This window comes from Brienomyrus brachyistius, chromosome 21 (assembly GCF_023856365.1).
Source record: "Brienomyrus brachyistius isolate T26 chromosome 21, BBRACH_0.4, whole genome shotgun sequence".
NCBI lineage: Eukaryota > Metazoa > Chordata > Actinopteri > Osteoglossiformes > Mormyridae > Brienomyrus > Brienomyrus brachyistius.
Window position 1 is genome coordinate 844,415 of NC_064553.1, and position 11,595 is coordinate 856,009.

General features: G+C 47.5%; 3 protein-coding genes across 5 annotated transcripts; 1 reads left to right on the plus strand and 2 right to left on the minus strand.

The window, feature by feature from the left end:
- Positions 1 to 16: 16 nt before the first annotated feature.
- Positions 17 to 3,851, minus strand: yipf1 (Yip1 domain family, member 1). Of its 2 annotated transcripts, none has more exons than XM_048988484.1 (10): positions 3,724 to 3,851; positions 3,175 to 3,248; positions 2,898 to 3,055; positions 2,725 to 2,805; positions 2,537 to 2,624; positions 2,327 to 2,443; positions 2,039 to 2,205; positions 1,638 to 1,820; positions 1,246 to 1,360; positions 17 to 823 (listed from the first exon to the last, which is right to left on the minus strand). In XM_048988484.1, the coding sequence occupies exons 2-9, from the start codon at positions 3,203 to 3,205 to the stop codon at positions 1,265 to 1,267; spliced, it is 921 nt and encodes a 306-aa protein (XP_048844441.1). In that variant the 5' UTR covers positions 3,206 to 3,248; positions 3,724 to 3,851; the 3' UTR covers positions 17 to 823; positions 1,246 to 1,264. The 2 variants fall into 2 exon arrangements, with proteins under 2 accessions (XP_048844441.1, XP_048844440.1); XM_048988483.1 differs by having other exon boundaries at positions 3,175 to 3,308; positions 3,724 to 3,837.
- Positions 3,852 to 3,942: 91 nt separating this feature from the next.
- On the plus strand, positions 3,943 to 7,989 carry lrrc42 (leucine rich repeat containing 42). Of its 2 annotated transcripts, XM_048988476.1 has the most exons (7): positions 4,656 to 5,369; positions 5,466 to 5,597; positions 5,761 to 5,879; positions 5,987 to 6,072; positions 6,163 to 6,276; positions 6,468 to 6,549; positions 7,553 to 7,989. In XM_048988476.1, exons 1-7 carry the CDS (start codon positions 4,897 to 4,899, stop codon positions 7,780 to 7,782), a joined length of 1,236 nt encoding a protein of 411 aa, XP_048844433.1. In that variant the 5' UTR covers positions 4,656 to 4,896; the 3' UTR covers positions 7,783 to 7,989. The 2 variants fall into 2 exon arrangements, with proteins under 2 accessions (XP_048844432.1, XP_048844433.1); XM_048988475.1 differs by having other exon boundaries at positions 3,943 to 5,369; positions 5,987 to 6,276.
- Positions 7,990 to 8,513: 524 nt separating this feature from the next.
- On the minus strand, positions 8,514 to 11,569 carry tmem59 (transmembrane protein 59). The gene is made up of 8 exons (XM_048988481.1): positions 11,347 to 11,569; positions 11,074 to 11,179; positions 10,813 to 10,907; positions 10,354 to 10,506; positions 10,121 to 10,193; positions 9,921 to 10,035; positions 9,340 to 9,457; positions 8,514 to 9,246 (listed from the first exon to the last, which is right to left on the minus strand). The coding sequence occupies exons 1-8, from the start codon at positions 11,500 to 11,502 to the stop codon at positions 9,097 to 9,099; spliced, it is 966 nt and encodes a 321-aa protein (XP_048844438.1). The 5' UTR covers positions 11,503 to 11,569; the 3' UTR covers positions 8,514 to 9,096.
- Between the last annotated feature and the right edge of the window lie 26 nt (positions 11,570 to 11,595).

An 11,595-nucleotide genomic window follows, 5' to 3' on the forward strand; every position in this document is an offset into this window, starting at 1 on the left:
ACTATAAGGCCAAAGGGAAACATAATTGGATATTTTTATTGATAAAAATGTAATAATGATCCATCAATAACATAAACACGCCCATTTCATAATATGATGCAGTAAATGTCCTCCAGGTCGCCACCACCACCACCTCCACCATGACGTGAGCTGACATCCTTGCTGAAGACAGCAAATGACAGCTGTCTCTTATCCAGTCACACCATTGGTGTACGAGTATCACATGAGAACCGGACTTACTATAAAAAAGGACCCTGACTCTAAATTTAGTGTTAATATTTGAGCCCCGCCTAAGACATCCTGTTACGAAGCGGCTTGCGGAGCTTTTACCTTAATGACGGCTAACAATGCTGGCTACAAAATGACCCATTCAGAGACGACTATGATCACACCGGGAGAGGGAAACTGCTATGGCACCACGACAGACATGCACAGGCAAACGCAGCCAGTCACAGGCAAACGCAGCCAGTCACAGGCAAACGCAGCCAGCCACAGGCAAACGCAGCCAGCCACAGGCAAACGCAGCCAGTCACAGGCAAACGCAGCCAGCCACAGTCAAACGTTAAGCGCATAAGTTCTCCGTACACAGTTTTAACAGCGTTATGAATTTTCTGCAGCAGAACAGCGGCCTCTACACGATTTACAGTGCAGTTATATTTGAGGCACTCAGTAACGACACAGACAGCGAAGTCTTTAAGGCACTTTCAGAGTCATCGTATGTGTGAACCAAAGTCCCCTCCAGGAGCTGCCGAGAGCAGTTCACGGTCACGCTGTGGCAGCTTCTGCACATCCCACGGCGTTTTCCACACTGCAACTCGATGCTCTGCATCAAGGCAACAAGAGAAGCTGAATTTAAAAAGAATAACACCTGACTGGGGAAGGTGAAAATGTGCACAGGAAGGCAGTGTGATGCATCACGTTACATATTATGTTACACAGCCAAATGTGCAGATGAAATACTGCACACCGCTATTGCATTACAACCTATGTTCAGCTTGTCGATGGAATTTTACATTTCCAGTGCGCTACAGATGCCCTGTCACACGTAACGTATCCGTGCGCAAGGCAGAGAGCTGACGGAGAAGCAGGGCAGGGGGTCAAGGAACCACAACCTAAAGCAGCACTCGCCACCTCAGTGAACGAGATTCAAGGATGTCCACCATTATACTTGTGTTCCCTGTGTCTTGGAGCTAGGCAAGCAAGCATTTCACTGCACACTGTAATGTTCACTGCGGCGGAACTCACCTCGGGGAGCCGTACCATCTCACTGCGGCTTTGCTGCCAGCACCGTTTTATTGCCAGCAAGGTATTCGACAGAATGGGCAGGATCAGATATGTCTTGCACGTCAAAGAAATACTCCTGAAATCAAATGGACGACTCGGATCAGCATTAGTGCCTTTAAGGGGTCACCTAGACGACACCTGTGCCGCCTACATGACAGGGCAGGGTGCAGCGCTAGCTGAAGACATCAGGCCTAGTGGAAGCATGTCTTAAAGCAGGCAGACAGACAGTCACTGAATGCAAGAAGTGTCACTGGCAGCTAACTCAGACTCGGGGCCCAAGAATCTCAGGGTGTCCTTTGAACAGGCAGTAAAAGGCAAGACCATGCAGTGACATTTAAAAGGAGTATCTTTACCTTACAACCTACTGCAAGCAGGACGTGCAGAGTAACGATAACTGTAACGGTAGCCAGGGCAACCCTGTGATGATCATCTCGGACTGCGGGCCAGAATGTCAGCACCAGAACTGAACCCGAGAGACACATGGCGACCAGGATGGAAAACCACCTTACTGTCTCACTGGGAATGATCCACAAGACCTGCAATTCAGAGAGCATGGAGACACCACAGCTTTTCAGTCCGCTACACTCAAGATGATTACAAGATGATTCTCTCAGGACTTTGATACTGTTTCCTAAAATCTGAGTGTTCATATCAGAAACATCATGTGCATCATTCATTTCCATGCTTCATGTCCCTTTTTACAGATGACTGACACGGCGGATGGGTGCAGCTGCTCCCTCACTCATGCTCTCACCGCAGCAGGGATGAACACGAAGAGGGAGTACCCATAGATACAAACAATCTCCAGGAAGGAGTAGGACACAACGTTCATCACTCTGCTGTTCCGCCACAGTAGGAAACCCCAGAGGGTGAGTGGCACCAGCCAGGCATAGCTGAAGATGGCAGTGGCCGCCAGCGTCACTGGAAAAAAAGGGGAATGAAGCCTTCGTCGGTACACTGCAGTCACCTGGCGCTCGCTACGCCCCAGTGCTGCCACAGCGTGATAAAGAGCCAAACTGTGCGTGTGCTGCATGCGACTGACCTTTGCTGAATTCTGGCACATAGCGATGGGAAGGTCTGCCGAAGCAGAGCAAGAAGCTGGAGATGTTTCCACTTATGGCGATGGCGAACACCAGGGTGGCACAGATCCAGAAGGGTCCTCAGAGAACAAGCAGAAACCTAGACCTTCATTTCTGCTTAGCCTGGAAATACTGTGTGGCATGTTAGAGACACGCAGCGTGAACTTACTTACCATACAGATCCGGGTTGTTGCGGACATAGAGTCTAACAAAGTTTTTCCCAGGCCATGGGAGAATAGACCCTTTAATTCGGTCCAGAACCTGGCAACATTTTACAATCAGCAAGAATGTGGTTCATCAAGTAAATATACAGAATAATCTTGAAAGAAATAAAGAATGACGTAACTGAGAGACAAAGTACCTGATAGGTCTCTACATCAAAAAAAGTTTGGTAATACTCAAAAGTCCAGAAGGGGGCACTTTTCTTCTGACTTGCAAGGAGCTACAAGCAAACAAATGTTTTGCGACAGAGATTAGATGGGCCGCTCTTAGCAGATTGGTTGGGCTTATAACGAAGGTGTTGATTTTTATAACCTCAGTTTTGTCGGAGTCGATGTCCTCAATGAGGCTGTGGTCGTCGTCCTTCTCCCGGGCCACTCTCCTCGGTTTATGGGGTTTGCTGCCAGGATCCTCGATACTAATAGTAGTGGCCTCCCTGTTTACAGCCAGTAGGCTCTCGGCGTCATCAAATTCTAACATTGAGGCGTTTTTGGGAAAGCAGCAGAAACATTTCAAACCATTTACAATTGCAGCCCAAAACATACTGTATTAGGAATTTGCCTAATGAAATAGGACGCGGATGGCCACTCACCCTGAAAGCGCAGGTCGTCGGCCGCAGCCATCAGCTCACATCAGACTGATCTGTTACCCCGGAGTAGAGCTCAGCTGTCCGTGAACAGGATAAACGGAGAGACACGGAGAGGGAGACAGAAAGAGAAAGTGCACCTTGATATTAGGGGGAAAACGGAAGAAAGCGGGAGAATTATGATCGGCCATCCAGGGCATATTAATTAATTATTCAGAGTATTGATGTGATTCACTGATACTGTAACTGAATAACTACGATGCGTAAAAACAGGCCAGTAATCAGTTTATGGGAACTTTCTATATTTATCCCACTTTCAGCTCTCTCACAGTACTAATCGCGGCTCCATCAGTCATTCTCCTGTAAATGATTTTCTCATATCTATACAAGCACAGAGACCTTCAGTCATTCAGCAACATTTAAATTCCAATGCAGTCAAAAGCCCCGGCATCTAGTACATGAGTATAAGCCATGTTATTCGCGCCAGGTGCGTAGTCTGATAGCCAGTAATTTACAGAGTGACCATTAATCTCCCAAAACACTGTAAAAACCTACCAATGTGTAGTTTAACGGGTAAATAGTTACGTTGACAAAACAAACCGGGATAAGTAAACATCGACACTTCCGGAAACATACACTTCCGGCCACGTGTTACTTCCTACGTCATCCTACATTGTCATTCAAGCAATTCCATAAAACGTAGTATTTAATGACAGGAAAAGGAGCAAGTAAATGCTCATTCGTATAGTATTCTTATACATATGCGGCCGTGGCCAATATCTACAATGACTTGGCGACATTGAATGCAGATGTTTGTTACAAAGTTTTTCCTCACTTGAAAAATGAATGAGACCAGTGTGATTTATAGCACAAGATAATTTTGTTTCGATGTATTCCTACACGGTCTAAGGGGGACTCGGCGAGTAGTTATCTCCATGAGTATGCTAGCATGCTCGCCCTCAATGACTACTAGATACGAGCAAGAGTTAGATTATTAGCCACTCTTATTACTTATTATTATAAATAAGTTTGCGCTAATCAGCTAATTCATTGTTGTTGAGACTCATCCTAAATGTATCTATCGTTCATATTTTTGGCTGCTTGCTAAAATAACTCGATCATGACGCCTCTTTCATATCAAGCAGTTGCTGTATTTGTTGCTATATCTGTTAATTCTGTAAACATTTATGAACTACGAACCTTTTATCTCAACTAGCAATTATATTTGTTCAGGATTCATTCACAATTTGTTATTATTTGTGTCCCGTCGAATAAAGTGTTACCCTATCAAGAGTAGCATTACCATACATCTCTTTCTCTACTGCACGGGTAAACTAAATAATCAATTGTATTTAACGGCCCTTGTACTTTATTTTAATAACTTCAAAATGAATGCCGACAAACTTATTCGGCCTCAATAAATGAAGTATTGTCGTTATTTTAACGATTGATTTTGGATCACATTTATTTAAACCCAAACACATAGGAACACTGTTCACTGTCATTGTTGCACATCGGACCGTAAATACAACTGTACGTGAGCGTGCTGGCATCTTATCTTTAGGGCTGTTTCAACCATTAGTTTTATGGGTTTTTTGAGCCTTCACACTTAACATGCGGATGCGACGCGCTAAAAGAAGCTGCTCGGTTCCGCTGGTTTAACCATCCTGTCGGTGTTGAGTGCATTTTTCGTTCTCCTTGGGGCCAGTGATCCCAGTAAACTTCACAATGTGTTCCTGGGAAAACTACGAAACTAGCGGCCCTGTTTTCATCAGGGAAAACGGCGAGCTCCGCTGTCTGAATGACAGTTCACTGTCAATCGGGTCGCTTAGGCACTGCAGGATACCACCGTCCAGGCCCTTCCCAAGGGGCTTCACCGTGCGGCTCCGGGGTGACGGCGGATCCCAGGCTCCGGTCAGCATCTGCAGGAGAAAGGAGCATTTCGTCTTCACGTACACGAAGGAGGGCAACCTTCGCTACACGGCCAAGTCCCTTTTTAAAATGGCACTGCTCTTCGTTGCCGAAAATGTGCAGCACATCGACTCTCTCATCGGTTTTCCTGAGCAAATAGCGGAGCAGCTCTTCATAGCCGCAGAGGAGAAGCAGAAGTTCGCCGATGCTAAGTCGGGAACCCGTGCTCTCCGCCTCTTCAGCGAAGCCTACGGGCACCTGGTGCTTAAATCGCTCTGTCTCCGGAAAAGGTGGCAATCTCCCTAGCACCGTGCATGTCCGCCTTCGTATAAGTGTAAATCATAACTTATGTGATGACTGATCCATTTCGCTTATTTTTTTTGAAGACACCTCCTAGTGTCAGAAAAGCTGGAGGAGATCAAAATGTTTCATGATCTTAAGAGTTTAGACCTATATGGTTGTAAACTTGGGGATAACCATGAGATTCTTCCACACTTGACTTCGGAGGCTTTGTCCAGGTGAGGAAAATTAAATGCTATTTGACGTATCTAAAACACTGTCACTTTAATATAATTTTCATATAGCATATGCCAGAAGCTGTAGTGTTACAACAGAATCTAGTGCAATTAAATAGGTAGCCAGTTTAAAAGGGAACATCATTCAGGGAAGTTTCTCCTACAGTCTCACCTGGCTGTCTTTGGGAGATAATATCCTCTCTGATTACGGGCTGAGAAAGCTGACTGCACCTATCAGAGTGATGAAGAGGGGACTCGACTGCCTGAAGCTGCTCGATTTGTCCTGTGAGGTCTTTTCGTAATGTGTTCACAGTCTGTCATGTATGAAAATTAATTTTATTATGTTACTCTTGGAGAAAGACACTGACATGAAATGATCTTGTCTCCTGAAGACAACCCTCTCAGTGAGCAGGCAGTTGGGTATCTGACCTGCTTCCCAGCCCTACAAGGGCTGGACGTGTCAGGGACGGAAATTCAGGTGACAGCTATCTTCCCTGGATTTCACACCCGTCTGTTTGTGGTAAATACCCCAGGGAGACCCGTTAAGGCTTGTCATGCTGCTTTTCAGATCAGTGAGCACGTGAAGGAGACCCTCCGTGATGGCATGGGACTTGTGCTGGCTGAGGTCCCACTGACAGACCTGTGCCATTCGCACTGTAAGACGCGGGGCTGGGCAGAGCAGGTCAGGACTGCTGCTATTTACACCATACTGAGTTTGAGCCCTTATTTGACTTATAAATACTGAAAAAACATGATGTAGGTAGCAGTAAAGACATCAAAAAATGTTACTTTTGTATGTTGAATCTATTTGGGTGCGTTACTGTCTACAACAGAGATGTGGAAAATGACTATGAATTGACTTGCTTTCTTCAGGTGGTTAAGCAGTGGGAGATCCGCAGGGCTGAGTTGTCAAAGCTGAGAGCATCCCTTCCAAAAGACGACGTGCTTCGCTTCTGTGGGTTCAGCACCGTTCCTGCACACATTCTGACATACGTGTTGCTTAAGGCTGATTTATCATTCTGCATAGAATCGACACTAAGTACGGCATAGCTGTGGACCCTGTGCTGTGGCCTGATCTGCATCTCCCCAGAATTGTCACTGCACATCGCAGTGACGCACATCACAACAGCTGTGATTAGTCCGCTTGGTAGTGTTTTTTTTTTTTTTATCAGCGAAGAAAGCGTACATCCCAGGTGTACTTATATCACTGACTGAAACACTATTTAAATATAGAATTAAATAACCCACCTCGGCCACAGCAACAGGTCTATAAAGCACTCAGGATGACAGCCTCAGTTACACTTACCTCCATTACTTATTCATACTTACAAGACGTAAAACGTAGTATAGATACGAACTTTAGAAGGGAAAATGCATAAAAAGTGACTTTGTAGCAGTTCAACATTTTTCCAAAGTTGTCTATGGAAAGTTTGCAGCAGTATAAATGTAACCTGGACTCCATTAATGGAATTTTCTCACTTTTCAATTGCATGATTCAACAGCTGAATATATTGCAAGGTGGGATGACAAACAACGTCCAAAAATACGTCACCTAGTGCAGGGGTGGCCAATCTTATCCGCAAAGGGCCGGTGTGTACGCAGATTTTTAGGGTAACCTGTAGGTCAGCTGTTCAAACCCAGGTGTGAGGACTCTTCAGCCAATCAGTCCTCTAAATTTAGTAATCTAATTAGGGAGTTGCAGTGAAAACCCACCCACACACACCAGCCCTTTGTGGATAACATTGGACACCCCTGACCTCGTGTTTCGGTGGTGTAGTTGCACAGCGACACAAACACGAGAAAAATAAATGCTCGCGATGGCATAGGCTCGAGGCAGAAGCAGAATTCAGGCTTTACACTTGGACGCTGCTTTGGACAAAAGCTTCTGCTAAATAAATGTAAATATGAACCCTTTCCTTACACATGCCATCACCACTGTCCATGTCTCTCTCTTCCAGATGGAAGAAAGAGGTTTGTCCATGAAGCAGCTAAAGGAGCGACTTCGCGTAAAAAGGGTGAGGAGGAGGATGATGATGAGAAAGCCAGGATCCATTTCTGTAAAGCGGCTTCCAGCAGCCAAAAGAGGAAGAGGGAGGCCAGCCCTCCAGCCCTCCATCCCAGCCCCCTGGCCAAGCAGAAAGCGGTCCAACTGACAGTGGAGGACTGGGATCTGCTGAACAGCTACTGAGCACTATGGCCCGGCTGCTTGAGCAGGAGCAGGGCTGAGGTCCTGGCCCTTCCCACTGGAGCCTCTCCTGGGCTGCTGACTGGCTTTTCCCCATCCAGCCACTGCCATAGCAGCATCCAATGAAATCTCCTGATTTTCGAACTGGAATTAATGCCGTCATTCAACAAACAAATGTATATTTTTAATGAAGTTATTAAATGTTTCTCTGTCACCAACTTTCCCAATTTTTAAGTCCAAAAGCCACATTTCCATTTTGATTTCATTTTAATGATTCACCTGCATTGTAGGAAATATAACAGAGCCATTAGCATGCGGTGGGAACAGGGCATCCAGACTGCGTCAGCGCGGAGTGGTGCTGGGAAAGACGAGGGGGTGACCCCTGGGAGGTCCGTAACATGCCCACGGCAGGGCCAGCTTGGGGGACACCAAAACCCAGGGAACCGCCGTTGTGGTACAGGGTGGGCGTTGCCTGAGTCAGGTGGGGTTCTGTGCTCCGTCATTGGCCGAGTTCATTGGCCCCGCCCGCCGATGAGGGCTTAGAACATGACACACACATGCCTCCACCTGATTACTGGAGCACAGGGCCTATTTAGACACTAAGTCCTCATTGCCACACAGGAGTACGCAAGACATGTGAAAACTACAGCCAGCTGGTTAGACTGGAAGCCTTAAAAAGCGACGTCAGGTTTGACTACATGTTTAGAATACAAACCCACAAAATACACGATACATGGCATTTAACCCATTTTAATGAACAAACACAAAGGCAATCCCGTACAGTGCCCAGAGTGACTTGTCGGCGTACCCTGGAGCTGCCCTTGTGGCCAGTACCGAGCCAGTACCGAGTTTCCAACATGGTTAAAATTCGGCCATTTTAAAGAAAGAATCAATGAGAGAAAAATAGTGCAATTCAAGTCCATGGCAATAAATTCGGAGCCAATCAGCAGAAACAGTCCTCGGTTTACGGCAGGTCACACAGAGGCAGAGCATCCTCACGCCTCCTTCATACAGAGAGAATGCAGGAAATTCATACTCCACACCAGACTACGTGGTAATGCTTGGAAAGGACAGCACGTCACACGGCGACGGCCAGGGTGCGGCAGCAAAAGTGCAAATATACAAACAAAGGTATTCACCCCTCAGCCCTACAAAGGATCTCTATGAAAAACCAGGATTCAGAAAAGACATACAAAAAGCTCCGAAAGTCGATATTACAAACGCAAATCGAAAGATCCTGCCTGACCAACTAAGACCAGAGTAAGAATAGAATGCTGAACCCCCCCCCCCCCCCCCCCAACTCAAAGCAGTCCCCCCTTAAATACTGGACTGGTTGAGGTTGACTTTAGATGGCAGAGGCCCCGCCTCCTCCTCCGCCAACGAGCTGATGATGACAAGGGAGGATGGAGGGTATGGTGTCAGCTTCTGCTCAGTCGTGTATTCCATGTCTCCATATATACTCAGCTTCTGCAGTTATAAAGGCATGAGGCCAGCAGTTACCCTCCAGGTCAAAAGGTCCGGCACCGTCTAAGCCACAAACTGAACAGGATGGGAGCTCACCTCCGATGGCACATACTGGTCCATGGCCGTCGCAACAGTGGCACAGCAGATCCAGATCAGGACCAAAACCGAGAGGATGAGTGTAGTGGTCAGGATCCAGCCTGGAAGCCAGGGGTTCCTGAGCAGGCAAACAGAGCAGCAGAGTCTGAGGTCAGTCCGACGCAGTCTACAGGCTGGCCATGTTCACTGTACACAGGATCAGATGGTCCAACAGCATCTATTAATCCAGTAAAACCAGGCTGTCAGCATATGCTTATGCTATTTTTAGTCTTTCAGCTCAAACGCGCAACACACAACCAGCTGGCATGCTGGGGATTCGCAGATCACTGAACAACCCTCTCTAGTGGATTACCTGAGGCACAGTAAGCCATGACGAGCATACAAGGCATGGCAACCTGACATTCTTCTTTAATCCATGATTAACTCCAGGAATGAAGGCCTTCCACAACAGACAGCTTTACAAGTTACCCACAGGAAGGTGCAAATTAACAGGAAATTATACCTCAGCAAAGCAGCTTCACAATCATGTCAGAATCTCTCTACAGGGCTAGAAAAGTACTGCAGATCTTCTGCACACCGACCTCGCAAGACAACTGAACAGACTGTAGTCCTCCTCGGCGTGGCCGCTGTCTGCGAACATGTTCCGGTCCCGTTCCTGGATGAAGGACCGCTGGTAGTCTTTGTAAACAAGTTTAGCTACAACATCAGCAAGAGTCAGTGGTCACAGAACAAACCTGGCAGGGGGAAATGCTGCGAGGAGGTTCGGCGGCAAGAAACCTACATGGGAGCAGAGGCTGCTCTCCTTCATCCTGCGGCAGTTCGTATGGCGGAATGAACTGGATCTGAGGCTCGGTCTGAGAGTGAGAAATTCGTCAGTACACATATGCTCAGGAAGCAAACAAGTGTGAAGGCTGCGGTGTAGATCAGGAACACCTCGTGAATAAAGAATCCCGGTGGATCGAATTACATTATTACAAATGACAGCGGACTGTTTACTCTGTGCAGCGCCATCACCTGAAATATGACCACTTTGCCATCGTCCGCCTGAAGGTAGAACGTCCAGGAGGAGGAGATGAAGCTGTGGGCAGAGCTCATGACGTCGTTCCAGAAGCCACGCACCAGGGTCAGGGGGTAGAGCAGATGGATCCTGGGCACCATGGCCAAGAGCTGCGCAAGTAGCAGAGCAGCAAAAGGCTTAAACAGCTGTTCTTACTTTGTATATGGACACCTGGAGGCTGAATATCACATGAAAATGCAATACAAAGCCATCATACCCTATATGCTCTTTTCTAAAAACCCAGGATCATTTACACAGTTAACCTTACCTTAAAGAATATAACTTAACGACCTGTAGAAGCTTAACTTGGATACTACATGATTACTAAATAAGGATTCCTTTAACTCGGACGGAATGTCCGCCATCCGTGTTCCGGGGCAAAGCAGGGAGCGCTGGCAGGACCCGTGGTGACCTACCTGCTGCTGTCTCTGCTCGGCAAACGGCAGCTGGTTCAGGCAGCCCAGGCTGCAGGCGTACTGCTCATTGGACTGGCTGTAGGCCTCACGGCAAGCTGCATGAGGGGCGGAATTAGCTCTCAGCACAGCGTCCGACGTCCTTTAACTTTACCAATAATAAAAGCTGCCCGCTATTGCTGTCGGTCACGTGGCACAAGCCACCTACTTAGTAAAACACCGAAATAAAATCGCGATGGAAAAATACACAGACCACAACGGTACCTGCATCGCACTCGGACTTCGTCTGGTTCAGTTCCTCGCCATCGCCCACAAACTGACAGATGGAGAACAGACGACAACCCCGCTGACAGGCATACAGTTCTTCCTCCTGCAGAATAAATAAACACGCCACACCTCAAATACACGCCGCCATTACTTCGAAACCTTACGGGTGAAATGCAGAGTCAGAGCACCGGCCACGGCAACCCAAGCCCCGTACGAACCGCGGTGCCCGGCGGCTGGAGGGCGCCTTCCGCCCAGGCCCTGGAAACTCACCCGAGGATAGGTGTGAAGGCTGTAGGTCAGCTGGCAAGTCTTATGGCAGGACGCGGTGTTCCCCAAGACGCCGTCGAAGACGTCTGCAGACACCGCAGTACAAAGCAGCAAACAGCACAAACTCGCCCCAGCGACGAGAAATATCCGCGCCTCCATGTTCGCCGCTGAACGTCAAAACAAACCTCTGCCTTCAGCTCGCTCTTCCGCCTTCTCCTCTCGCGAAGTCTCGGAAGATAACGCGAGATTACG

Excerpts from the sequence above, each read along its gene's own strand:
- yipf1 (XM_048988484.1), bottom strand. The coding sequence starts at position 3,205 with ATGGCTGCGGCCGACGACCTGCGCTTTCAGG. Across the intron at positions 3,056-3,174 it reads CGACGACCTGCGCTTTCAGG|AATTTGATGACGCCGAGAGC; the intron begins GTGAGTGGCCAT and ends CCTCAATGTTAG. Across the intron at positions 1,821-2,038 it reads TCGTGTTCATCCCTGCTGCG|GTCTTGTGGATCATTCCCAG; the intron begins GTGAGAGCATGA and ends TCTGAATTGCAG.
- lrrc42 (XM_048988475.1), top strand. The coding sequence starts at position 4,897 with ATGTGTTCCTGGGAAAACTACGAAACTAGCGGCCCTGTTTTCATCAGG. Across the intron at positions 5,598-5,760 it reads ACTTCGGAGGCTTTGTCCAG|TCTCACCTGGCTGTCTTTGG; the intron begins GTGAGGAAAATT and ends TTTCTCCTACAG. Across the intron at positions 5,880-5,986 it reads GAAGCTGCTCGATTTGTCCT|ACAACCCTCTCAGTGAGCAG; the intron begins GTGAGGTCTTTT and ends TGTCTCCTGAAG.
- tmem59 (XM_048988481.1), bottom strand. The coding sequence starts at position 11,502 with ATGGAGGCGCGGATATTTCTCGTCGCTGGGGCGAGTTTGTGCTGTTTG. Across the intron at positions 10,194-10,353 it reads GCAAAGTGGTCATATTTCAG|ACCGAGCCTCAGATCCAGTT; the intron begins GTGATGGCGCTG and ends TCTCACTCTCAG. Across the intron at positions 9,458-9,920 it reads CTGTTCAGTTGTCTTGCGAG|GAACCCCTGGCTTCCAGGCT; the intron begins GTCGGTGTGCAG and ends TTGCCTGCTCAG.